General features: G+C 53.5%; 1 protein-coding gene across 3 annotated transcripts; it reads right to left on the bottom strand.

Annotated features, from left to right (window-relative positions):
- Window positions 1–221: 221 nt before the first annotated feature.
- Window positions 222–21,541, bottom strand: GPR173 (G protein-coupled receptor 173). Of its 3 annotated transcripts, XM_077329733.1 has the most exons (3): window positions 20,557–21,538; window positions 5,721–6,015; window positions 222–4,306 (listed from the first exon to the last, which is right to left on the bottom strand). In XM_077329733.1, exon 3 carries the CDS (start codon window positions 4,214–4,216, stop codon window positions 3,104–3,106), a length of 1,113 nt encoding a protein of 370 aa, XP_077185848.1. In that variant the 5' UTR covers window positions 4,217–4,306; window positions 5,721–6,015; window positions 20,557–21,538; the 3' UTR covers window positions 222–3,103. The 3 variants fall into 3 exon arrangements, with proteins under 3 accessions (XP_077185848.1, XP_077185849.1, XP_077185847.1); XM_077329734.1 differs by lacking the exon at window positions 5,721–6,015 and having other exon boundaries at window positions 222–4,216; window positions 20,557–21,541; XM_077329732.1 differs by lacking the exon at window positions 5,721–6,015 and having other exon boundaries at window positions 20,557–21,534.
- Window positions 21,542–25,528: the final 3,987 nt, after the last annotated feature.

Genomic DNA, 25,528 nt, shown 5'->3' with positions numbered 1-25,528 from the left:
CACGTCTCTCTCCAGAAGAAGAATTCTGGGAGCAAGCTGTGTCCGTCAGCCATATTTTGCAAATATGGATTTCCGCGGGGTGGCCGTAACGTTGGCCGGCAATTAAGGCCATTCTCTGGTGGCGGGCCTGGAGGGTTCGGCAGTCTTGTCTTCTCAGGCAAAAGTCAACAGCAGGTCCTTCCGAGGGAAAAAGACCCAACCCCCCCCCCCCCCCACAGGGCTCTCCTGGTTCCCCACCTCCCCCCCACAAAACCCAGCTCAGATTTCTCCATCTCCTTGTCTCGGCTCTGCTCCTGCATCCCTGGCCCCCTGCCCTGTCTCCTCTCTGCTTTTCTCCCCATGTTGCCCCTTCCAAGTCTTCCCGGCTAGGCCTCCCCCTCCTCATCCCATGCCCATCTCAACACTAGCAACAGTCAGCGGATGAAAGGGCGCCTTATACAGGCCCTTATCCTCCTTCGTGGAGGATATGGCTGGAAATTCAATCAGACTGGATCTCAAAGTCCTGGCCACATGGCAACGGGGTGGACAGGCATCCCAGTGGAGAAGAAGCCGAGCCACATCATGTTCCTCGCACATCTTTGGAGATGGAGCCAGGCGTCCTGTCTCCCCCTCCCTCCAGAGGCACTGTCTGTCTCCTCTACTGAAATTCTCCAGTCTAGGCCCCGTTTTCCCCACTCGCTCGATTCTCCCAGAGGCAGGAGAAGCGTCACCTCGGACAACCCCACCCACCTGCCCCGTTTCTTGGCCTTGCTCCCTGCTCGGAGCTGGGCTTTTCAGGTGCTCAGGGCCTGTCTTCGCCCCCGGAGACCATGTGCGCTGTTCCCCGCCAAAGCCCTGACAATGGTCGCGGGCAATCCACTGAATCGTATTCATCCCCTGGGGTAAATCCAGAGAGGCAGCACGGCTACACGGGGAGTGATCTGCTTCCCCATGACGGGTCTCTAAGTGTCTCTCCCAAAGGGGGGGTGCAAACAAGCTGTGGGGGGCAATGCGCTGTGCCAAGGAGAGCTCGATTCAAGTCTGATCAAGTCTAGAGAGCAATGGGATTTTTCGGAGCACGAGCTTTCGAGAGGCAAAGACCCCTGCGTTGGGCACAAATACTTGACCAAGGGTGCTTTGATTTGCAAAAGTTCGAGCCCCGAAAAATCTCACCAGTCTCTAAGACACGAACGGACTTGGAGCTTGCTGTTCTACTGCGGAGTAATGTGGCTACCCTCTGAAAGGAGGCCAAGGAAGAGACCGCGGGACTTGAATACGTGCCAATTTGGGGGGGGATAAGGGCTGTGGGGGCATCCCTGAAGTCTGCCAGGGCATTTCTGATGTCTAGTTTGGGGGGGGGATGTGCTGCCACCTCCACCGCTGCTTCTGACCCCCTCCCACCTTAGAGACTTCCTACTCTCTGCATTGTACACAGACGCCTCTGCCTTCCGCCTCTCCTCTCCGGGGAACACGGCGCCAGGGTTTCGTGGTGGGCTTATCCTCCCCCACACCCCGCCCTGCATCTTCTTGCGTGCTTTGTTCCAGGGTGACATGGTCTGTGGGCCCTTGGATTGGCTGCTGCTATAGCAACTGAGGAGGGGTTTCCCAGGCTCCCTGGTTACGGCTTCCTGATTGACAAGAGCCAAGTCATCGCTGGCTCCAGCATGTTCCCTTCAAACAGCTGAGCCTGTTGCCTTCGCCCCTCCATCCTTCCTGCTTCTGTAGAAGGGTCGTGGAGATCTGTCAGAGGAGGGCAAATTCTGGGAGGGGGCCTTGGTGGGATATAAGGCCACAGAGTTCACCCTGCAAAGAGGTATTTTCCCCAGGGAAAGGGATCCCTGCACTCTGGAGATAAGTTGTAATTCCAGATCTCCAGGCCCCGCGTGGAGATTGGCAAACCTGCTCTGTAGCCCCACACTCACTCATTGACAGCTTCACCCACGGATTGGCTAATCGGCTCAGGAAATCAGCCTTAAGCAGATTCTGATGTCAGGGCCCTGTGTTTGTCACTGCCTCCTGGGTGGGAAGAGGTTAGGGGTTAGGAAATTCTTGGAGATCTGGAGATGGAGGCTTGGGGAGGGTCGGGGAAGAGCCTCGGCAGGGTATAATGCCCTAGAGGCAACTCAAAAGCAGCCATTTCTAGGGGTATGCGGTTCGGTTCAGTTCGGTTCGGCCCCCTCAGAGATCACTGAAGCAAGGCGGAGTGGAGAGGCAGCGGTGGTGCATCAACCGGCGGCCGCACGCAGACGCAGAGCTCTGCAGTTGCATGTGGCTGCCGGCTGGTGCCCTGACACCACCCCTCCTCTCTGTGCCGTGGCACTGGCCACTTATGTCCCGCTTTGGGCTTTGGTGATCGCCGAGGTGGCCAAACCGGGCCAAAGCACCAACCCTAGCCATTTCCTCCAAGATAACTGACCTCCCTCGTCTGGAAATCTGTGATATTTCTGTGACATATCCAGGCTCCACCTGGAGGCTGGCAACCCTAGGTGTAAAGAGGGATCCACCCTGCCAAGGCAGAGATTTCTGTTATGAGGGATCTGAGGCTAATAATCTGACTTTCTCGTCTTTCCAGGCATACCTGTAGGCCTGCCAGATCATGCAACTAGGAAAATATGGGCATTCCGAAGGTGTAGCATAGGGCAGTAAGACTTTGGGCGGTGTTAGAAGTAAAATGTGATCCATTCTTTAGACTAGAAAAACAGGGGTAGCCCCCATAAAGCCCAGAGGCATGTTGAGCTCTGCCTAAGAGAAGGAGGGGATTCTAGCGATGTCCCATTACAGTCACCGTACAATTCTGGATTTACCCCAAGGGAGCTGAGACCAGAACCCAGCTCTGATCCCCTCAAGGCAGGCGAGGCAGGCAGGCGGCCTTCGGATCATTGCCCTAGGCTGGCTGTGAGATTGGAGTCCCTTTGCCAACACCCATTACCTGGGGGAACCACGGCCAAGATTGCGGGGAGGGGAAGGGGTTAGGGAAGCAGAACGAACCATCAATCAGCATCTCGTGTAACGTACAAAAAGGGGGAGGGGAGAAAGCAAGATTCAAAATGGAACCCGGGCTCAGTTTGGCACAGGGCGGGGCGGGAGGGGGGGGTGTCGCCTTCCAGCCGACCCGCCGTGCTCCTCACATGACACAGTAAGGCTCCCGGGGAAGTTCCGGCTCTGTCCTCCAGCAAGGGACGTGGGCCACCAAGCTCTTCTTGAGGTCCTTATTGAGTAGAAAGCAAACTATGGGGTTGACAGCGGCTTGGGCAAAGCTCATCCAAACGGCTGTGGAGAGGTAGCGGTGGGGGATGCTGCAGGCCTTCACAAACACCCTCCAGTAGCAGGCCACGATGTAGGGCGACCAAAGGACCAAGAAGAGCAGCGTGATGACGTAGAACATCCTGCCCAGCCGCTTCTCGGCCTTGAACTCCTCCATGCCCAGCAAGCGGCGGTTGGCCGCGTGGGCGTTCTGCCGGATGCCCAGCAAGGTGGGCGGCATGGGGCCACGCCCGAAGCCCGCAATCCAGTTGGCCGCGGCTTGCCCCGTGGCGCCGGGCCCATGGAACGTCCAATTCTGGCTGATGGCTGGGACCATCTGGATGGGCTTCATCTTGCGATGGCGGTACTCAAAGAGGAGGAGTTTGATGTAGACCACGTGGGTGGCGAAGATCAGCACGGCCAACATGAGCATGAAGCCCAGCGTGTCGTTGGCCTTGAAGTAGCGGTGCTCGAAGATGCACTGGTCCTCCTCCCGGATGAACTTGTAGGTCCCGACGTCGAAGACCGGGGGGAAGGCCATGGCCACCGACAAGGTCCACACCATGCAGATGACGGCGACGCACGTCCAGAAGGTCATGCGTTTGGCGTAGAAGCGGTGGTGGGCCACGGCCATGTAGCGGGTGACGCTGATGCAGAAGAGGAGGAAGGCCGCGTGGAAACAGAAGAGGACGGCCATGAAGGCCACAATCTTGCAGCTCAGCACGCTGTAGGTCCAGGCCGAGCCGTGGCGGATGGAGACGAGGACGAAGGGGAAGCAGACGGCCGAGCGGATCACGTCGGCCAGGCAGAGGTCCAAGAGGAAGTAGTAGGGGGCCTTGTGGAGGCCCCGCTCCTTCAAGACCAGCAGCGAGAGGGAGAGGTTCCCCGCGAGACTCACGCAGATGATGAGGCCCAAGAGCAGCAACTTGGCGTAGGTGGAAGCGGCGTGGGGCACCGAGCCGTGGGCCTCTTCAGTCTCATTGGCACTGGCCATCTTTAGGGGGGGAAGGAAAAGAGGGGAGCTGGGTCAGCGGCGGCGTGCACGGTGACGGCCCAGGACCCTGGTGCTAAAGGGAGACGTCATCTGTCGGGGGAAAAGGTTGGAGGGGTGGGAAGAAGGGGGGGAAAATAAAAGATCAGTCTGTGGTGTATATCGGGAGGGGGGGTCCCCAACCTTTACAAGCCTGTGAGATGCTTTAGGGTGCTTAGGGCTGATCCTGCGTTGAGCAGGGGGTTGGACTAGATGGCCTGTATGGCCCCTTCCAACTCTATGATTCTATGATTCTATGATCCTGCGTTGAGCAGGGGGTTGGACTAGATGGCCTGTATGGCCCCTTCCAACTCTATGATTCTATGATTCTATGATCCTGCGTTGAGCAGGGGGTTGGACTAGATGGCCTGTATGGCCCCTCCCAACTCTATCATTCTATGATTCTATGATCCTGCATTGAGCAGGGGGTTGGACTAGATGGCCTGTATGGCCCCTTCCAACTCTATGATTCTATGATTCTATGATCCTGCGTTGAGCAGGGGGTTGGACTAGATGGCCTGTATGGCCCCTTCCAACTCTATGATTCTATGATTCTATGATCCTGCGTTGAGCAGGGGGTTGGACTAGGTGGCCTGTATGGCCCCTCCCAACTCTATCATTCTATGATTCTATGATTCTAACCTTTGGGGTTCTGACACAACATGGTGGGCACAGCAGTAAAATGGCCGCCTCACAAGGGCCACCGCAGGGAGCTGAGCTGCAGCCACAAAATGATCACCGTAGCTTTAACTTCGGTCACACTGCAGTGGCTGCTGCTGCCATGGAAACATTTTAAGGGGTCTGCCCTGCCAATCAGAATTAGCCTTGCTGGGGGTGGGGTGAGTCCTTCCTGGTCCTGCTCACTTCCTTAAAAAAGGTAATTAATAATAAAAGGTATTAAATAATAACAATAATAAAGTGATCCTGTTTTGACTGGGGTTAGTGCGTTCTAGAGGAAACACCCATTCCAAAAAGTCAAACAAGTCCTTGGACATGAAATTGTAACGTTTCACAAAATAATGCTCAGACTCCTCGGGGGGGGGGGGGAGTCTAGGACGTAAGACTTTTGGCTGTCTTGGTAGATCAAAATCAGAATAGGCCTGCTGGACCAGACTGGTGGTCCCTCCAGTCCAGCCTCCCGTCTCACACAGGGGCCAGCCAGTTCCTCTGCACAATCAACTACACAGCGTAGAGGCCAAGGCCCTCACAGGAACATCAAAAGTGGACTGCAACTTTTCTCCCACAAAGCCCCAGCTCATTCCCAAATGGCCAAATTTTAAGACTTCACATTCACGACAAGTATCTGCCCACCCTTCCACCTGGAATTCCCAGGATGCTTTGCAGGAGGCCATGACAGTTCAACAGGAATGAATATTTCAGGCAGCCGGAGATGCCTTCTGATTGTCTCTGTGGCCACAGCCTCGGATTCTTCCACTTATTGGGTAGCCAGCTCCTGGTCGGGAAATACCTGGAGATTTGGGGGGTGGAGCCTGAAGGGGGTCAGGTTTGGGGAGGGACGCCAACGGGCTGATGCCCGAGAGTTCCCTTCCCAAGGCAGCCCTTTCTCCAGGCGAATCCATCTCGGTCAGCTGGAGATCACTCCTAACCCCAGGAGATCTCTAGGAGGTGGGCCACTCAATGCGCTTGTGGCTCGAGCCAGACAGACGTCACTCCCCGCGAAGCCGGTGGGCACATGATGAATCGCGCACGGAGGTCAGGGAGTTACAGCGCTCCGAGAAGGATCCGGTGCTTGTGGTTCCCGCCTGGGAAAAAAACGTCATCTTTCTAACTTTATCACATCGCTAGTTAATGTCTTTCATTATCAGCGTTTGATGAGCTTACGGTTTGGGGATGGGACGATGGCGGCTCAGAGCAACTGAAAGCAATTTCATTAGCCAATAACAAAGTCGCGTTCCGTGGGAACGACCTAGTGGGATGCCCAAAAAATTCCATGTTTTGTCACAACAGGCCCACATTCTCTCGGGAGAACGGCCGTCTGACTGTGGTCCCCAAGTCCAAGCTGTAAATTCTTGGAGATTTGGGAGGGGCAGAGCCTGGGGAGGGAGGGGGCTGGGGTGGGGAGGGGCTTCAGTGGGATCTAACGCCATGCAGTCCCTCCCTTCAAAGCAATCATGATCTCCAGGGGATCTGATCTCCGTCACCTGGGGCCAGTTCAAGATGGGTGCGTCTGTCTGCAGCAGGAGAAAGGAGCAAAAGTTCTCCTGCCTTGGAAGTTTTGAAGCGGAGGCTGGATAGTCATCTGACAGAAATGCTGATAGATTTATGGACTCAGGCAGATGGTGAGTGGGTGGGCAGGATGGGATGTGCCAGCGTTTGTCTCTTGTGGCCCTTCCTTGCATACCCAGGGAATTGCGGATTGCCACTGTGGGATAATAGGTGAATTTCCTCCGGGCCAGGATGGATTCTGGAAATTGGGGGGGGTCACTGTGGGTGGGCAGGTAGTTGTCAGTTCCTGCATTGTGCAGGGGGTTGGACTAGATGCCCCTGGAGACCCCTTCCAGCTCCATGATTCTATGATTCTAAGAGTCTAGCATCACCTTCAAGACCAATAAATAAATAACAAAATTTCTGGCAGGGGTTGAATTTCATGAGTTCTGCAGAAGTGAGCAGGGACTCCCAAAGGCAACTCCCCCTCCACTGATTTTGTTGGCCTTTCAGGTGCTCCTGGACTCTGGCTTTTTGGGACCTGAAGAAGGGAGCCGGGACTCCCGGAAGCTCCTCCCCTGCCACCAATTTTGCTAGTCTTTAAGGTGTTCCTGGACTTTGGTACCTGGAGGAGTGAGCCGGGACTCCCCAAAGCTCTAAGGAGCTTCTGGACTCTTGCTATGTTTTACTACTGGAGATCACTTATATTTCCAGGTCTCCAGCCAGGACCCAGAGGCTGACAATCTTACATACTATCCAGTTTTATGTTACAAACCAAGGGCTCTGTTTGGTACTTTACGTGCCTTTTGGGAGATGCCACAGAGTAGGCTCAAATGGAGATGCCACAGAGTAGGCGGCCGAAGCACACAAGCCTACCACAGAGTGCTCTAAAACAGGGGTAGTCAACTTGTGGTCCTCCAGATGTCCATGGACTACAATTCCCATGAGCCCCTGCCAGCACGCTGGCAGGGGCTCATGGGAATTGTAGTCCATGGACATCTGGAGGACCACAGGTTGACTACCCCTGCTTTAAAAGAGGAAGAGCTGCCCAGGCCTATGAGAACCGGTTTTTCTTCTCAGTCTTCCAATTTGGTTTGTATTGGAAGGCAATTGTAAGCCGCTTTGAGACGCCCTCTGGTAGAGAAAAGCGAGGTATAAAAAACAGTACTCCTACTGGATAAAAACCACTACTCCTAATGCATTGCAGATCTGAGAAAGAATTCTATAAAAATGTTTCGGTTATTTAAAGAAAATGAAATGTTATGGATAGCTGAACAAGGGCCAAAACAAAAAACGTGACATTTGTCCACTTGTGCCAGTTTTCTGGGAGGGGCTGTTTGGCCCAGATCAGGCCATGGTGCCCTATAGAATGATGAGAGCCAGCTTGGTGGAGTGGTTAGGAGTGCGGACTTGTAATCTGGCATGCCAGGTTTGATTCTGCGCTTCCCCACATGCAGCCAGCTGGGTGACCTTGGGCTAGTCACAGGACTGATAAAACTGTTCTGACCGGGCAGTGATATCAAAGCTCTCTCAGCCTCACCCACCTCACAGGGTGGCTGTGGAGGGGAGAGGAAAGGGAAGGCAATTGTAAACTGCTTTAGGTAGAGAAAAGCGGCATATAAGAACCAACTTTTTCTTCTTCTTCTTCCTGATATCACATTGGGTCAGGGTCTTCAGAAACATGGGGTCTTTACCCTTATCTGAGGTTAAGCCTGGTCAGTTCTGGGATAGGAGAACCCGAGGAAGTATGTGCTGGCAGGGGCTCATGGGAATTGTAGTCCAGGGACATTTGGAGAACCAAAGTTTAGCCACCAATGCCATAAAGTGTCGGTGAAATTTCTTCGCAAATTTCCCCCTTTCCTTGAATCACCACCCCTTAACCCTTCAAGAATTTCCCTTTTTCCGGTGATTTCTGGATTTGATGACTAAAGGGGAGGGGTATTGGTAGAAAGTTTTTTTTTTATGTTGGTAATTTTAGAGTAAGTGGAAAGTTTGTAATTTTGACATGCATTTAATGTAGAGAAAATCGGAAGCTTCTTTATATTTTTCCTACTTTTTCTTCTTCTCTTATATAGAGAAGTGTAGTGTCCAGGTCACACAAGGTGATGGTATCTCTTTGCTCTGCTCTGGTTAGACCTCACGTGGAGTACTGTATTCAGTTTGGGGCACAACTGAAGGAAGATGCAGAGAAACTGGAACGTGTCCAGAGGAGGGCAACAAAGAAGGTGAGGGGTTTGGAGACCAAGTCATATGAAGAAAGGTTGGGGGAGCTTGGTCTGTTCGGCCTGGAGAGGAGGTAACCGAGAGGGGACCTGAAAACCATCTTCAAGTATTTAAAAGGCTGTCATGTAGAGGATGGAGCAGAGTTGTTCTCTCTTGCCCCGGAGGGACAGACCAGAACCAACGGGATGAAATTAATTCAAAAGAAATTCCATCTAAACATCCGGAAGAAGTTCCTGACAGTCAGAGTTGTTCCTCAGCGGAACAGGCTTCCTTGGGAGGTGGTGGGTTCTCCACCTTTGGAGATTTTTAAACAGAGGCTGGAGAGCCATCGGACGGAGAGGCTGATTCTGTGAATTTAGGCAGATTATGGGCAGATGGGATTGTGTCTGAGCTTGGCTCTTGTGGCCCTTTCTGGCATGCCCAAGGAAATGCTGATTGCCATTTTGGGGTCAGGAGGTGAATTTCCTCCAGGTCAGACTGGCCAGGGATTCTGTTGTTGTTGTTCTGTTGTTGTTTTTGTTGTTTTCAGAGGGGGGGATCATCCGGGCATGGTCACTATGGATGGGCAGGGAGTTGTGAATTCCCTGCATTCTGCAGGGGGTTGGACTAGATGGCCCTGGAAATTCCTTCCAACTCTGTGATTCTTTATTTGTGTTCGATTTTTATCTTTGTCTTTTTACAAGGCTTTTAATTTAAAAAAACATATTTATCAGGTCGGATTTGACAACCCCTATCCTGACAGAAGGGGAAACGCACGCCAAACCATCTGGATGAGAGACTTCCACCCTTGTGTTGACTGGTCCATGTGCTGCTCAAAGCTCAGCTGGCCTTCTACCACCCAGGCTCAACCACACGTGCTTCCCCAACCCCGAGAGGAGGGCCAGTCAGCATCTCATTGAACCCGTGAAGCCAGCTTCAAACAGACGGAGATCTGTCATGCCTGACTCACGTTCGTGAATGTTCGGTTAGTCAGACCCATCCACAGACACCCCCACACTTCTCGCCCACACGCATGTTTGGGGAATAGAGGTGGCCCTTGATCAAGTGGGACCTCCACTGAAGATCCACTCAGGAGAGTTAATTTCAGAGGCCTGCCATGTTGGCCTGCCAAGAAGACCTAGGACTGAGTCCCGCATCAGCTTAAGAGACCCACAGGATTTTCAGGGCATGAACATTCCAGGGTCAAAGCTCCCTTTGTTATAGCTGGATTTGAACAGACTCAGGGCAGAAAACAACATGTGGAGGGGGTGGGTTCTCCATCTTTGGAGGTTTTTAAACAGAGGCTGGAGAGCCATCTGACAGAGAGGCTGATTCTGTGAAGGCTCAAGGGGGTGGCAGGTGACAGTGGAGGAGCGATTGGGATGTGAGTGTCCTGCACAGTGCAGGGGGTTGGACTAGATGACCTAGGAGGTCCCTTCCAACTCTAGGATTCTATGATTCTAAATTCCATCTAAACACCCGGAAGAAGTTCCTGACAGTCAGAGCGGTTTCTCAGTGGAACAGGCTTCCTCGGGAGGTGGTGGGTTCTCCATCTTTAGAAGGTTTTTAAACAGAGGCTGGATAGCCATCTGATGAAGAGGCTGATTCTGTGAAGGCTCAAGGGGGTGGCAGGTGATAGTGGATGAGCAAGAGGGATGTGAGTGTCCTTCATAGTGCAGGGGGTTGGACTAGATGAACCAGGAGGGCCCTTCCAACTCCAGGATTCTATTATTCTAAATTCCATCTAAACACCCGGAAGAAGTTCCTGACAGTCAGAGTGGTTTCTCAGTGGAACAGGCTTCCTCGGGAGGTGGTGGGTTCTCCATCTTCGGAGATTTTTTAAACAGAGGCTGGAGAGCCATCTGATGGAGAGGCTGATTCTGTGAAGGCTCAAGGGGGTGGCAGGTGACAGTGGATGAGCAAGAGGGTTGGGAGGATCCTGCACATTGCTGGGGGTTGAACCCAGGAGTTCCCTTCCAACTCTGATTCTATGAATACAGTTGAAAGCACAGTTTAACAATTCTAAAATGGATCCTAAAAAATTCCTCCCTTGGGCGCAAAGATCACAACCCAGGGTGGGGTTGCAATACAGGAGGGAAGCCAATGGGATGTCGGAGTTTTTACCAGCCTCAACCACAGACCTGATGGAAGAGGTCTGTTCTCTCTTGCCCTGTTGGCCCAAGCTAGCCCAACCTCATCTCTTCTCAGAAGCTAAGCAGCGTTGATGCTGGTTAGTTTTTGGATGGGAGACCACCAAGGGAATGTAGGACCTCTAGGCAAAGGCAGGCAAACCACCTCTTTATCTTTTGCCATGACCTGATAGCCCAGGGTCCCCCTGGGGTATCAGGTCTGCAGCAGGGGTGGCCAAATGGTGGCTTCCTAGATGTCCATGGACTACAATTCCCACAAGCCCTTGCAAGGGCTTGTGGGAATTGTAGTCCATGGATATCTAGACATAAGCTTGTGGGGCTTGTGGGAATTGTAGTCCATGGTCCTCTAGAAAGCCACTGCGTGGCCACCCCTGGTCTACAAGATCGGCATAGGACAGCTGCAAATTATAAAAATATAAGATGTCACATTACAGACTGTCTGTATGGGCTGACAAATATCAAATGAAGCCAGGTATCAGGAGATCACATGTTGAATAATTCAGTCATGGAATCATAGAGTTGGAAGGGACTTCCAGGGTCATCTAGTCCAACCCACTGCTGTCTGTCTGAAAGCAGCTACTCATGGGTACAAGGAAGTCATCTCAGGGTTGGGAAATTTCTGGAGATTCGAATGGGGGGAGGTAGACAGCATGTTCTCCTACTGTCTCCGTTTACTAGGGGCAGTCATTATTTTAAGTATTATTGCCCAAATGTTTTTACTTATGGAAAGATTTGGGGGAACCTCTTTTTCTTTTTGTTAACAAAACTGGAAATTAATTGGCGGGGGTGGTGTGTGTCTAAACAGACAATGGACGCCAATCCGCCGCTCCGCTTCCAAAGCTGGTGTGCAGGAGGTAGACGAAGCTGAGTCCCTGCTGCTCCAAAACAGGCACGAGAAGATGTTTTAAATTTAAACTCCTTGGTCAAAACCGTTGAGCAAATCGCAGTCAGTTTACTCCAACACCCAAAGGTGAGAGACTTTGGGGGTTACCTTCCTTGGCGAGGCACCAAACTGGTTCTCATTTGCGTCTGGAAAGTGTTAAGAGGAGATGCCTCAATCCACCTCTTCCCAAGGAAAAGGAGAATAAGGTGGGGGAAGCACCAGTTCCCTTGGAGCTTCAAGGCTGCCAGCTCCAGTTTGGGGAACAGAGGAGATGTGGGCGGTGGAGCCTGCGGAGGGTGTGGTTTGTGGAGGAGAGGATCTTCCATGGGGCAAAATGCGGCCAAAATGTGGCCGGTGACAGTGGATGAGCGATAGGGTTGTGAGTGTCCTGCATAGTGCAGGGGGTTGGACTAGATGACCCAGGAGCCCCCTTCCAACTCTAGGATTCTAGGATTCTAGGTAGTAGGTGGCATGCCGAAGAACTTGGGAAGCCACTGCCAGGCAGAGGAGACAAAGACCTGGGTGGATCAATCATCTGATTCAGTATAAGGCAGTTTCATGTGTTGAGGAGGGGCTGACCTCCCTCCTGGTCCTTTTAACTGCAGTTGCCGGGGATTGAACTTGGGACCTTCTGCCTGCCAAGCAGAGGCTCTGCCACTGAGCCAGGGTCTCAGGCCAAGGTCCTTCCCATCCCCTCCTGACTGCTCCTCGTAACTAGAGACGCCGGGGATTGAACCTGGGACCTTCTGCATGCCAAGCAGAGGCTCTGCCACTGAGCCAGGGTCTCAGGCCAAGGTCTTTCCCATCCCCTCCTGCCTGGTCCTTTTAACTGGAGATGCCGGGGATTGAACCTGGGACCTTCTGCCTGCCAAGCAGAGGCTCTGCCCCTGAGCCAGGGTCTCACGCCAAGGTCTTTCCCATCCCCTCCTGCCTGGTCCTTTTAACTGGAGATGCCGGGGATTGAACCTGGGACCTTCTGCCTGCCAAGCAGAGGCTCTGCCACTGAGCCGGGGTCTCAGGCCAAGGACTTTCCCATCCCCTCCCTCCTGGTCCTTTTAACTGCAGTTGCCGGGGATTGAACTTGGGACCTTCTGCCTGCCAAGCAGAGGCTCTGCCACTGAGCCAGGGTCTCAGGCCAAGGTCTTTCCCATCCCCTCCTGACTGCTCCTCGTAACTAGAGACGCCGGGGATTGAACCTGGGACCTTCTGCATGCCAAGCAGAGGCTCTGCCACTGAGCCAGGGTCTCAGGCCAAGGTCTTTCCCATCCCCTCCTGCCTGGTCCTTTTAACTGGAGATGCCGGGGATTGAACCTGGGACCTTCTGCCTGCCAAGCAGAGGCTCTGCCCCTGAGCCAGGGTCTCAGGCCAAGGTCTTTCCCATCCCCTCCTGCCTGGTCCTTTTAACTGGAGATGCCGGGGATTGAACCTGGGACCTTCTGCCTGCCAAGCAGAGGCTCTGCCACTGAGCCGGGGTCTCAGGCCAAGGACTTTCCCATCCCCTCCTGCCTGGTCCTTTTAACTGGAGATGCCGGGGATTGAACCTGGGACCTTCTGCCTGCCAAGCAGAGGCTCTGCCACTGAGCCAGGGTCTCAGGCCAAGGTCTTTCCCATCCCCTCCTGCCTGGTCCTTCTAACTGGAGATGCCGGGGATTGAACCTGGCACCTTCTGCCTGCCAAACAGAGGCTCTGCCACTGAGCCGGGGTCTCAGGCCAAGGACTTTCCCATCCCCTCCTGCCTAGTCCTTTTCACTGGAGATGCTGGGGATTGAACCTGGGACCTTCTGCATGCCAAGCAGAGGCTCTGCCACTGAGCCAGGGTCTCAGGCCAAGGTCTTTCCCATCCCCTCCTGCCTGGTCCTTTTAACTGGAGATGCCGGGAATTGAACCTGGGACCTTCTGCCTGCCAAGCAGAGGCTCTGCCACTGAGCCAGGGTCTCAGGCCAAGGTCTTTCCCATCCCCTCCTGCCTGGTCCTTTTAACTGGAGATGTCGGGGATTGAACTTGGGACCTTCTGCCTGCCAAGCAGAGGCTCTGCCACTGAGCCAGGGTCTCAGGCCAAGGTCTTTCCCATCCCCTCCTGCCTGGTCCTTTTAGCTGGAGATGCCGGGGATTGAACCTGGGACCTCCTGCCTGCCAAGCAGGGGCTCTGCCACTGAGCCAGGGTCTCAGGCCAAGGTCTTTCCCATCCCCTCCTGACTGCTCCTCATAACTAGAGACGCCGGGGATTGAACCTGGGACCTTCTGCATGCCAAGCAGAGGCTCTGCCACTGAGCCAGGGTCTCAGGCCAAGGTCTTTCCCATCCCCTCATTTCCCACTGAGCCATGGGCCCCCTTAACCTGTCCATATTTGGATAACTACCAAGTTGAATAACTGAAGAGCTAAGGCATCCAGCCTGCCGTGACAGAAAGGGAAGCGTGTTCAACCAATTATTTCCCACACTCTTTGAAAATCCAAAAGGGGCCTGTTTAACCATCCATGTTAATTAGGAAACGGTCGCTCTCCCAAGGCCCCTCAACTTCTGAAAGGGAAATTTAGCAGTGGCTTTCCAAATCTAACAGTAGGTCTGGAAAACCCCTGCCCCCCTGGGTGAATCCATCACTACCTACACAGCCATTTGGGGTCATGCAGAAGTTTACCCTAGATTACCAGTCCAATTTATGGCAACACCACAGGAAAAAACTACCTAATCTTTTTTCACAGGGAAACACATAGGAAACCATAGTCCTCCAATTTCACAAATGTATGGCCTCTCAATGATTCTTAGACTGCCCCAGCAACATATGATGATCTGGGGCCAAGGGACCAAGCCCTATGAAGATAGGTTGAGGGACTTGGGAATGTTCAGCCTGGAGAAAAGGAGGTTGAGAGGGGACATGATAGCCCTCTTTAAGTACTTGAAAGGTTGTCACTTGGAGGAGGACAGGATGCTGTTTCTGCTGGCTGCAGAGGAGAGGACACGCAGTTATGGGTTTAAACTACAAGTACAACGATATAGGCTAGAGATCAGGAAAAAAATTCTTCACAGTCAGAGTAGTTCAGCAGTGGAATAGGCTGCCTAAGGAGGTGGTGAGCTCCCCCTCACTGGCAGTCTTCAAGCAAAGGCTGGATGCACACTTTTCTTGGATGCTTTAGGATGCTTTGGGCTGATCCTGCGTTGAGCAGGGGGTTGGACTAGATGGCCTGTGTGGCCCCTTCCAACTCTGTGATTCTATGATTCTATATTATTCATCCACACCCATCTCACATTTTAACTACAGATCAGTGTTCAAACACAGAGAACATGAGAACAAGGAGGGTCCAACTAGTCCAGCATCCTGCCTCACAAAGTAGCCAGCCAGTTCCTCTGCAGGGCCAGCCACAGGGCAGGGAGGCCGAGGCCTTCCCCTGAGAAGACCCTCAGAAGAGCCCTGCTGGGTCAGGCCAGGGAGGGTCCCTCCAGTCCAGCCTCCCGTCTCACCCAGGGGCCAGCCAGTCCCTCTGCAGGGCCAAGTTCAGGGCAGAGGGGCCGAGGCCTGATGTTGCTTCCTGGCTCTGGGATTCGGAGTTTTACCACCTCTGAATGTGGAAGTTCCCCTCAGTCACCACAACTAGTACTCGCTGATTGACTCATCCTCCATCAAATCTATCTAATTTCCTTTTCAAACCGTTTATTCCTTTGGCCATCCCAACATCCTTTGGCAGCAAATCGCTCTCTGTGTAAAGTGGTATTTCCTTTTGTCCGCCCTGAACCTACTGCCCGTCAGCATCCTTGGATGCCCTCCAGTTCTAGAACTTTGGGAGAAAAAGAGACTTGGAAAAAGTGTGCAGGCCCCTCTTTCTATCTTGACATAAACACTCAAGAGACATAGATACTCAAGGGCAGAACTTGATGCGAGTTCAGTAGCACCCTGCCAGGGATGGGCCGACTGTGGTTCTCTAGCTGTCCATGGACTACAATTCCCATAAGCCCTGGCAGCCCACACCCGCTAGAGACAAACAGGTTACCAGGGTATGAGCTTTTTTCCTTCTTAAGGGCCCACCGCCTTGAATCTGGCTATTCCCCCAAAAAGCCAACATGGCTACCCTCCGAACTGACCAGAGACACAAAAACTTGATTCAGGGTATTCATCCCACAAAAAACAGTATGGATGGATGCTCTCCCACATTTCCTCCTATGACTGTCATGTGGCTTTTGCAAATATACCTCGTGGACACATACAGTGACACAGTTAATTTCCTCTCTCGCCAAACAATCCATATGCTTAACCTCATCCTGAATTTCCATAGAACGAATTCAGTTTTTGCTTTTTCGGCAGCCGAAAAAAGATCTCCTGTCACATGTGGTTCCCCCGGCTTGGGAACCATTATGTTTAATATAAACATTTGTAAAATATGGTGATCCCTAACTTGATTAACCCAAGTTAGCCCAGTCTCAATAAGATCTCAGAAGCTAGGCAGGGTCAACCTGGGTTAGGATGTGAATGGGAGACCACCAAGAAAGTCCAGGGCTGCTAAGTCCATGGAAAAACCCCCTCCATCTCTGGATGGCCCATTCTAGCCCAATCTTGGAAGCTAAGCAGGATCGGCCCCTGTTAGTATTTGGATGGGAGACCACCATGGAAACACAGGGTAGCTATGCAGGTACAAACAACCACACCTATGCAAACCACACCTATTCGTCTCTTGCCTTGACCTGAGGGGCCCAGGCTAGCCCAATCTTGGAAGCTAGCAGAAGAAGAAAGTCTCAAGCTGGCGATGTCAAAGTGTTCGAGACAATTTCGAAACGGATTCCCGAGTGTAGCCCGTTTTCGATATCTTCATCAGTGACCCCACTGCTATAGAGGAATTACACATACTGATGTTTTATTATTATTATTATTATTTAATTTTTAGACCGCCCTTCTCCCAATAGGTTTACAACATAAATAGTTAAAACACAATAAAATCCCCATAAAAACCCCAATTAACATCAGCAAAAGTACATATAACATATAGGGGCAGTGGTCACAATTCTGATCTTAGTTCAGCCTGGTGGAGAGAATAATATTCAGAAGAGGGTGGCACCAATACAATAGATCTAACAATGATCTCGATGTTAGAGATCTCAATATTGGAGGGGATCCTCTGGTGGATTAGTGGGAGAGCTGCCCTGGCCTCAACCATATGCCTGGCGGAAGAGCTCTGTCTTACAGGCCCTGCGGAAAGCTGGTAGATGCTAATATTAGTAGACCCCTACAAATATGGATATTATGTGACCGGTTTGGGATTGAGCTATATACCCAAGACATTATAAGAGACTAAGTTATTTCCAACAATCATAAAAACATTATTAGAGGAGACTGAGTTATTACAATACTGAGAATTCACTGATGAAGATATCGAAAACGGGCTATATCCGGGAATTTGTTTTGAAATTGTTTTGAACATTGTGAAATTGTTTTGAACATTAAATCACTTGGCCATCGCCCGCTCAAGACTTTTTTCCACTACTTTATCACGGCTGACGGGTCTTCACCTGTTGCAATTTTGGAAGGTAAGCAGGGTCAGCCCCTGTTAGTACTTTGCATGGGAGACCAGCATGGAAGCATAGGGTTGCCATGCAGAGGCAAACAATGGCAAATCACACCAGTTTGTCTCTTGCCTTGACCTGAGGGGCCCAGGCTAGGCCGATCTTGGAAGCTAAGCAGGGTCGCCCCTGGTTAGTGCTTGGATGGGAGGCCGCTAAGGAAGTCCTCTGTCACTATGCAGAGGCAGGCAGGCAGGCAAGGGCAAACCCACCTCTGAAAGTCGATCACCTTGCCCTGGGTGGCCCAGGCGAGCCCAGGAGAGGAAACGAAGCACGGTCAGCCCTGGTTAGTACTTGAACGAAAGGCCACCGAAGAAGTCTATGGTCACTACGCAGAGGCAGGGAGCAGGAAAACATCACCGCTTGCCTTGACCTGGACGGCCCAGGCCAGTCCCACCTTATCACATCTGAGAAGCCAGGCAAGGCCAGCCCTGGTTAGTCCTTGGGAGGGGGGAGTCCAGCAGGCAAGTCCAGGGTTGCCACGCAGAGGCAGGCAATGGCCAACCACCTCTGAACATCTCTGGCCTCGCCAGTTGTACCGGGTCGCCATAAATCGGCTGCAACTGGAGGGCACCTTCGACCCCCACCATTCTAGCTCCGAGGTAGCACAAGCCACCCATCTGGCATCTTCAACTTGACAGAATTTTCCACCACCGGGTTTTGGGGGGCTGCCGGATACTCCAGGCCAGGGGTAGTCAAACTGCGGCCCTCCAGATGTCCATGGACTACAATTCCCATGAGCTCTTGACAGCAGGGGCTCATGGTAATTGTAGTCCATTGACATCTGGAGGGTCGAAGTATGACTACCCCTGCTCTAGGCCTTTGAGTTAGATTTTACAGCCAACTGGTTTTACCGTTTAGCTTGGATTTATTTCATTTATAGGCCCTCTCAGCACCACTCTCAGGCTGGCGTGCAACAATTTAAGGCCAATATTACAATAAAAGCTGTAAATACAGGTTCCTCGGAGGGAGGGAGGGAAGGAGGGAGGGTCAGGCATTCCCTCAGAGTCCCACCGGGAGGTTCTGCCGTGACCCACTCCACTCCCTGCACCCACCTGCGGGTCGGCAACTAAGTCAAGAGGTATCCAGGTTGGCACCTTCATGACGGCTCCTTTCAGTTCTGTGATTTTTAAAACCCAACTCAAACTCCAGCAGAGTGGACCCACGGCTCCTTTATCTTGCGTGCCCCTAGCAGAGATGTGACAAAGATACACCAATGTGGGGGAGAGCCAGTCCAGAGGGCCCCAGAGCACCTGTGGCTGACAATGGGCCTCGGAAAGCTCGCTCACTCCCAGGAGCACTCTGTTGCCGACACGTCGGTTGTGACGCCTGTACACTCACACAGTACCAGTCCCATGCCGTGTTTCCAAACCAGCTGGGGGCTCAACACGGCCAGGACTTCGCACACAGACTCATGAACCTGGGCATGTGACCTCTCCGAGATACACCAAAACTACACAAACGACACCGTCCCTCACCGCAACGTCCAAGACCTGCGACTCCCTGCCACTAGGACAAAAAGAAATCAAGGCTCTCTTCCCCCTGCCCCATCCCGGTTGCCCACATGATCTCACTGGTTCATAATCCGGTTGATTTATGCACGCCGGGTGACCAGTTCCTCCGGCAGATCCCTGGGCCCTGACGAACCGCCCGAGTTGCATTTCCTTAGCAGGAAGCCAGGAAGTGCCTTGGGGCACGGTCAAGATGCACCGAATTTTGGGGTGATTCGATCACGCGCCCTCCGGAAGACTCGTGCACAGGCCGAGAACCCACGCATGGCAATGAATCCTGAGCAGGGTGGTCGTAGAAGCAGAGAGCGGGGTGTATTGCCATCCACCAAAACGCATCCATTCACAGAAACACCAGTGTGTCCTGTGGCTAGGCACGTCTGTGATGTACGGAAACACATGACAGAGACAGCACAGCGCACGCGCACCCAAAGGTTGGGGGACACGCACTCCGAGACACACCTGTTCACACACAGGACAAGAGTTGCCAGATACCCCTAACTATCAACAAGGGAAATGACTACAGGTTTACAGATAACTTACTAAAATTTTGCACCTTATTCCCATCGACTTAGCTCACGATACTGAATTGGTTTGCGGTTGGTTTTCGGCTCGTGGGAGAACAGGATCAACCTCCCCCATTCCAAGGTACTCCTATGTCATTTGCAAAACGGTGGGTTAAGAGTAAAGCAGCTCCACTGATGGATTACTCACTAAGGTAAACCCACTGAAGTTACTAGCCAGGAAAATGAAAAAACACTTATTGACTTGGCTTTGGTCTCTCAAAAGAACAAAGAGCTCACTTTTAAAAAACCTTCTTTGCCTGTGAGTAATTTTTATTCCCCCTAGCAACCAGGGGGATTCACACAGGCTCCGTTTAACATCTCCTTTTCTCCAGGGTAAGAGGCAAACAAGCTTCTTCCTCTCAAATAAATCCTTTTCTGCACCAACCCAATACCTTAGGCACAACAGCTCAAATACTATTGGTTTACAATTGGGTTACTATTCGTTTACACCTAAGCATCTCCTCTTGGGGAGGGGAGGGGGCAGGGAGGTGAAGGGAGCCCACCCAGTTGAACTGCTGTCCCCCAAACTGTTTAACCATCTTGTCAAGGCCGGAACAAAGGAACCTCCCCAAGACCCCCCCCCTCCCCAAGCCCCTTACCTTTCCTATGGTCTAGTCCATCCTTCTACCTCCTGCGAGGTAGGTCTTTTTGCTGTGTTTTGGTGTGTCAATTTTGTAATCTGATTGATGGACATTTTTTTCCCCCAAAAATAAGATGCTATGTCAGAGAATGACTTATTTACAAAAGCTTGTCTGGCGTTGGCCGAAAGGAAGGAAGGTTTTCTGAATAACAGGGTGTTTTTCTTTGGGGGGGGGGGAGAACAAGGAGCATCTTGGTGAGAGCCCATTCTGCAACACTACCCATGCCTAGATAGAAGGGGGGGGGTGTCAGACAGCAATTGCAGAATAGAGATTGTGGGGGGGGGGGGAGTTCCGGAAGGAACAAAAGGACCAAGAAGGTGGGGTGGACGGAGCTCAGGCAAAATGGGAATCAGAACACCCACACCCAAACCCCAGCACCTGGGGGAGGAGGCCACCCCCCTGCCCCACCCCACCCATCCGCCCACCCCACCCCCACCCCAAGAGGCAACAGGGAAACAGGTGGCAGCTCCATAGAGACGTCTGGGAAAGAGGCAAATGGAGAATCGGAGAATGGAGGGGGGGGTGAGAGAGATGAACACAACAAGGGGGGGGGGTCTCCTATTGTGACAGGCAGCAGGCAGGCGGGAGAGGGATGGACGGACTGGGGGGGAAGGGGGGATGCCCGGGCCGGGCCTGGCTCACCTCCACTCCTCCAGGCTGGAAAACGGGTGGCACAGAGACGACCCTCCGGAGCTCCTGGCGGGGGGCGCCGGGAAGGGGGTCCCGATCCGCCCTGTGGTCCTTCAGGGCTCACCCACGCCCTGGATGCCCGGAGCTGTTGCCTTGGCGACGGGGCCGGCGCCCTGCTTCCTCGGCCCCGGCAGGCAGGCAGGCGCGGAGGGGCTGTGGGTGGGTGGGTGGGTGGGGGCGATCCTCTGGCAGGGGGTGGCCCCCTCCTCCGCCCGGCGGGCCCCGATCCCGGCTCCCGGCCCCTATTGTCCTGTGGGGCTCCGGCTGGGCGCTGGAGAGGGGGGTCCCCGCCTGGGGGGCTGCTCCATCCTGCCCGCGGCTGCCTCAGGCGGAGGATCCCAGGGGCGCCACGGGAGGAGGCGGAGGCGGCGGAGGAGGAGGAGGAGGAAGGCTGGCGCGGGGGGCGGGGGGCGGCCGCGGCTCTCGGTCGGGCTCCCCTCGGCGGCGGCGGCGGCGGCCTCGATCCCGGCGGCCGCCCATGTCTGGGGCCAGGTGACGTCGGGGCCGGCGCCGCGCAGGGCCGGAGGGCGGCCGCTCCGAAGGGCGCGCCGGCCGGACAGCGACCCCCGCCCGCGCTCAGGCCCCGCCGCCGCCGCCGCCGCCGCCCGACGGAGCCCTCCGCACGCAGCCCCGCCGCCGCCGCCGCTCAGCCCCGCCGTCCAGCGCCCCGGCCGCCGCCTCGCCCAGGCACCTCCTGCGGCGGCCACGCGAGCGCCCGGGGAGCCTCCGGCCTGCAGCGGACCCCGCCAGACCCCGCAGACCCCGCAGACAGACCCCCCACACCACACGGGCCGGCCCACGGCGGCGGCGGCGGCGGAGAGGGATGGCGGAGCGCGCCCGCCCGCCCGCGCGCGCGCGGAGGACAATGGGCAGCCCCCGGCGCCGGAGCGCGCCTCTGCCTCTCTCTCGCGCGCGAGCACGGCAGGCGGGCAGGCCTCGGCTCTTTCCGGACGGCTTCGGGCGCGGCGGCGGAGAGGAAGGATCGGGAGCGCCGCTCGCAGCATCAGGACCAGGCGCGGCCGACGGGAGGGAGGGAGGGAGGGAGGGCGGGGCGGGCCACAGGCTCCCGGCGGGAGGCTCCGGGAGGGGAAAGGGGCCCTTTCTTTCTTTCTTTCTTTCTTTCTTTCTTTCTTTCTTTCTTTCTTTCTTTCTTTCTTTCTCTCTCTCTCTCTCTCTCCCCAACTAATTCCTTCCTTCTCATTCCACTTCCTTCCTTCCTTCCTTCCTTCCTTCCTTCCTTCCTTCCTTCCTTCCTTCCTTCCTTCCTTCCTTCCCTTCTCATTCCACTTCTAATCTCCTTCCTTTTCTTCCTTTCCTTCCTTCCTTCCCTCCCTCCCTCCTTCCCCTCCCTCTCTTCCTTGCTTCCTCCCTCCCTCCCTTCTCATTCCTAATCTCCTTCCTTCCTTTCCTTCCTTCCTTCCTTCCTCCCTCCCTCCCACTCTCCTTCCCCTCCCTCTCTTTCTTGCTTCCTTCCTCCCTCCCTCCCTTGCTTCCTTCCTTCCCATCCCACTGCAATTTCCTCCCTCTCCCCCTCCCCAACAGGGACCCAAATCTGATGCTGTTATTGTGCCTCACAACAACCCTGTGAGGTCTGCTCCGCAGAGAGTGTGTGATCAGACCCAGGACACCTAGACTGAGACTGGGGATTTGAAGTGTCATTCCCCAGCTCCTGGTCCAACACCTTAACCTCTACACACCACGCTGGGTCTCCGGGGGGGACAGGGACTGGAGTGGGGGTATTAATTTTTTGTATTTAATTCATTTGTGTCCTCCCCGTTTCTCCCAAGTGGGCACCCAAATCACCTAACGCCATTCTCTTCTGCTTTGTTTTACCTCTGCAATAACCCTGAGGTAGGATCTTCTTCTTCTTCTCCTCTAGCTGACAATCGGTGGCGCAGGTTGTCCTCTCAGCCTACATGCTGCTGTAGGTGCTGCAGACATGGCCAAACCAGTGCAGCCTGCACTTTGGGATTGGTTCTTTAATTTGCGGCTCATTATTACCTTTTGTCCAAATTGACTCATTTCCATTATGATCACCTAGAAAGACACCCAGAATCTGCTTCAGGCATCGCATCTGGAAGGTAGGATCGGCTGAGGGACTGTGACTGGTCCAAGACCACACACTAAGTTTCCAGGGTACAAATAGGGATTCGAACCCATGTCTCTTAGTTATGAGTCCAACACTCTTAACTGCTGCACCACACTGGCTCTCACGGGTAGTCTAGAGCCCTCAAGAGTCCTCCACAGCAGGGGTAGTCAACCTGTGGTCCTCCAGATGTTCATGGACTACAATTCCCATGAGCCCCTGCACCATGAATGCACCATGATACTCTGGAGAACCAAGTGGGGGGGGAGGAACACACATTTCCAAACAGCATTGAACCCAAGGTGGATAAATTACCTGTGCTGGACTTCAACGTACCAGAACAGTCTCCTCTGCAAACAACTAGTTCAGAATCAGTGTACTAAATTTAAGGCGAGATATTTTAGATTTGCACCCTTAGACAGCCCACCCTAGCTTGATCTCATGATATCTTACAAACTAAGCAAGGCCTGTGTTAGTCCTTGGAGAGGAGACCACCGAAGGAGATTGGGGGCTACTGTTAAGAGGTAGGCAACGACAAACCGCCTCTGCTCATCTTTTGGATGGCCCAGGCTAGCGCAGTCTCATCAGAACTTGGAGCTAAGCAGGGTTTGGCTCCTCTTAGGGGCCTGGGGCCTCGTTAGTACTTGGATGGGAGACCACAAGGATCCAGAGTGCGAACCACATCTGGGTGTCTCTTGCATTAAAAACCCAACAGGGATACTGTACGTCGTCTGTGACTTCACTCGACAGCTTATTGAATCGCCATCTTGCCCTGATCAGGTTGACCTGATTTCAAAAGGTCTTGGAAGTTAACCAGGGTTGCCCTGTTAGGACTTGGAGGAGAGACCAGAGAGGCAGGCAATGGGAAACCACCTGTGTTTGTCACGACCTCAATGGCCCAGGTTAGCCTAATTTTGACAGCTCGGAGAAGCTAAGCTGCGGGGGACCCCTTGGTTATGCTTCGATGTGAGGCCACCAAGGAAGTCCAGGGCTGATCCGTGAAGCCCCTGCAGGTCCCTTCTTCCGACCTGGATGGCCCAGGCTTGGCAGATCTGGGAAGATAAGGTTGCCATTAGGGATGGGCAATTTGGTTTGGATAAGCCCAAAAGTACTTGAATCCAGTGCTGATCTTCGGACCTGTCCGAGCTGAATTGCTCATCGCTGTACTTTAGACCAGCCGAATCAGCGGGATCCAAATCGCAATTTGGTCAGTTTAAAGGAGGGGAGGGGAGGGGAGAGTGTCATGATCAGATGTTTGGCACGCCCTTTAAACACCCTCCCCCCCACGCCTTCTCAGGCAGCAGAAATGGTCTCCGCTGACTGGGAATCTTTACAGGGGGAAAAAATTGCAGCGTTTCAGCTTCCCAAATTTCTTTCCGGTGCACGTGCCTAGTTGCCGTAAGTTGGCTGTGACTTGGTGTCTTTTCGCCACCATTGTTGTAACCATAACAATATGCACATCTTGCAACTATTTGAAAACTTGTACTGTTGGATATTCCTCAGATTCTCCATCTGAGTTGTTCCCTCGGCAAAAAAAAAACGCCCTGCAGTGTTGACCTTTCCTTCTGGTTTAGTCTCCTCTGGAGGGTGGACGGCAGCTCCCTGAGGGAGGGAAGGGGCAGAGCTGAAGGCCGTCCGAAAGCCAAAATTCACACCGTGGGGTGCCCAGGCTGTCCGATATGGGGACTATTCTGGAATCTTTATTCTGACTGTGCATATCTGGCAGAGAAATCTCTGACAAACAGCCACCCTTACCCCCTTGGCTAGATATGAGCCCAGGAGCACCTGAGAGACCAACAAGATGTTCGGCTTAAGAGCTGTGGAGCGTATGATCTGCTTTCCTCGTATGACCAAGGGAGCTCGGACTCTCAAAAGCTCACAACCTTCATTGTCTCACCAAGGAAGATCCGACTCTCGAAAACTCACTCCCCCGCCCCCCCCCAAAAAAACCTTGCTTGTCTCTTCAGGTGCTCCTGAATTCGACTCCACCTCTCCTTGTGCAGATTAATACGGCTAGTATCTGAAAAGATCCTAGAGTGAGTCCTGCCCCTCCAATCTGCTGAAGTTGACGGACTTAAGAGGGGTGTAGACTGGTTTGGCACAAGTGTTCGCTGGGGAAGAGGCCCGGGTGTATTTGACTGTTTCTCAGGCAACAGAGCGCTGCGGTTTTAGATCCTGCTGGCTTTTTGTTTTTCTGATTATAGTGTGCCTTTCCCTCCCCCAAACCAGACTCGCTTCCTTGCGATGAAGCCTATAAGAAAACTGCCACCAGGTATTCGGGCACGGCCTACGACCGTCCTGCCACCAACGCAGAAAGCGAGTTCCTCTGAGGCAGGGGTAGTCAAACTGCGGCCCTCCAGCTGTCCATGGACTACAATTCCCAGGAGCCCCCTGACAGCAAATGCTGGCAGGGGGCTCCTGGGAATTGTAGTCCATGGACATCTGGAGGGCCGCAGTTGAGGCATGGCCATGCGTTAGAACGAACAGGAATTCTGCTGAATGGGATGAAAATCCTCTAATCTGTGGGGTTGGTGGCTGGGGGCCTTTCCAAGGAAACCCTCAGTTCCCCCAACACGTTTCCCGTTCCCCAAATTTGGAATGTGGAGGAAGAACCATGGCAAGAGATATGGATTTACCTTCAGCATGTTATCAAAGCCCAGGCCCAGATAGTCCAGGCTAAGCCAATCTCATCAGACCTCACAAGCTAAGCAGGGTCAGCCAGAGATTGGATGGGAGACCAACAAGGACGTCCATGGTTGTTATGCAGAGGCAGGCTGTGGCAAACCTCTGCCTTGGAAACCCTACAGGGTCACCGTACGTCCGCTGCAATTTGGCAGT

This window comes from Paroedura picta, chromosome 3 (genome assembly GCF_049243985.1).
Source record: "Paroedura picta isolate Pp20150507F chromosome 3, Ppicta_v3.0, whole genome shotgun sequence".
Taxonomy (NCBI): Eukaryota; Metazoa; Chordata; class Lepidosauria; order Squamata; family Gekkonidae; genus Paroedura; species Paroedura picta.
Note: the sequence above shows the minus strand (reverse complement) of the source record. Positions and strands in the feature narration are given on the sequence as shown.